Source organism: Pteropus vampyrus, unplaced genomic scaffold (assembly GCF_000151845.1).
Source record: "Pteropus vampyrus isolate Shadow unplaced genomic scaffold, Pvam_2.0 Scaffold170, whole genome shotgun sequence".
In the NCBI taxonomy this organism is placed as follows: domain Eukaryota; kingdom Metazoa; phylum Chordata; class Mammalia; order Chiroptera; family Pteropodidae; genus Pteropus; species Pteropus vampyrus.
Window position 1 is genome coordinate 3042530 of NW_011888951.1, and position 1532 is coordinate 3044061.

Genomic DNA, 1532 nt, shown 5'->3' on the forward strand with positions numbered 1-1532 from the left:
TCAAAGTGGCATTATTAGCTAGTTAGAACCAATAGCACTGGCATTTGCTGTTATTTTTACTCGCTAATTTAATGAAAAAAAGTATTTTACATACATAGAAACTTTCACAGTGTATAAACTGATTACATGTACTTTTGATAGTACTATCAAATTTCTATAAGTTCCAAGAAATTTTGTCTTAAAAGATGAGAGGCACATGTCCCTATAAATACATTGTTAAAAGGGAATGATAGCTTTAATATCTCTGTCCTTTATTTAATTTAACACAACATGCATGAATTTAATGCCAGTATATTCAGGGCACTGTTCCCTACTAAAATCAGAGTCAAAAAGAACAAAGGAGTGAAAAAAATTAAATTGAAATTTCCTTTTTCTATGTATGTTCCGTCTAGTTTCTTAGAACAGTAAATTCCTATTAAAAAAACAGAATTCCCCCCTGAATTCCGCTCCTGTGATAATGGCAAACAGATATCATGAATTTATTTTTCCAGACACCTTTTCATTTTCTGACACAGTCAAATTCAGTTCATGTTGTAACTATAAAGAGATGGCAAAAAAAAAACTGCTCTAGAAACAGGCAAATTGAGTGAGAACCTGATCACTACTTATTAACTGTGTTACCTTGGCTACATCATTTAACTTCTTTGCGCCTCAGTAGTAGTAGCAGTAGTAATAATATTTGTATAATGTACTGCAAATTCCAAAGTGTCCCACATTTATCCCATTTAATATTTCACGGGTACTTACAGCTTTTCAGGCATGGTCTCATTTAAACCAAAGAACAACATCTTTTATTGTGTCCATTTGACAATTGATGAAACTGAAGCTTAAAGAAGAAATTTCTTACCTAAGGTACACAGGACATGGCAGAAACATGTACGAATAGCCTCCAAGTCTGTACTCTTAACCACTACACTGTATTGCCATCATTTAGTTATTTCATTTACTTTAACTATAAAGATCTCTGATTCTTGCAGTATTAATGAGATAATTTATTTAGAATGCCCAGCACAGTATCCAGTATCTGGTACATAGTTAGCATACATTACATGATATCAAGGAGGAAGGGGCAAAGGAATGGGGAATAAAGAGAAAAAAGTAGTACCTCTGACTTACCCAAGGCCACCTCAAACCAGATGTTTTGATTCAGCTGCACAACCTCTCTGGGTGGTGTCAGGCTCTCCAAGCAGAGATTAAATCCCAAACTGTTCAATACCATAGTCGTTACCCCCATGTGGCTATTGAGCACTTGAAGTGTGGCCAGTTCAAATTAAGATGTGCTGAAATTATAAAATACACATCAGATTTGAAAGACATAGTATGAAAAAAGAATAAGAAATAATAATTTTATATAGATTACATATTGAAGTAATGAGGTTTTGGATACATTGAGTTAAATAACATTTTAATGTGTGGGGTTTGTTTTACATTTTAAATTGGCTACCAGAAAAATTTTAATTTACATACACATTTTGCATTACATTTTTATTGGACAGTAATGAACGAGTGATCTGTTTGTTCAGTCCTCCTTC

At 33.2% G+C, this 1532-nt stretch overlaps 1 protein-coding gene across 1 annotated transcript in view; it reads right to left on the reverse strand.

Moving 5' to 3' along the window:
* Positions 1–1219, reverse strand: part of DMRTB1 (DMRT like family B with proline rich C-terminal 1) — a 13231-nt gene extending 12012 nt beyond the window's left edge. Inside the window, exon 1 of the mRNA XM_011370519.1 lies at positions 1117–1219. Coding sequence (XP_011368821.1) covers positions 1117–1219 — 103 coding nt within the window. The remainder of the gene's footprint in view (positions 1–1116) is intronic.
* Between the last annotated feature and the right edge of the window lie 313 nt (positions 1220–1532).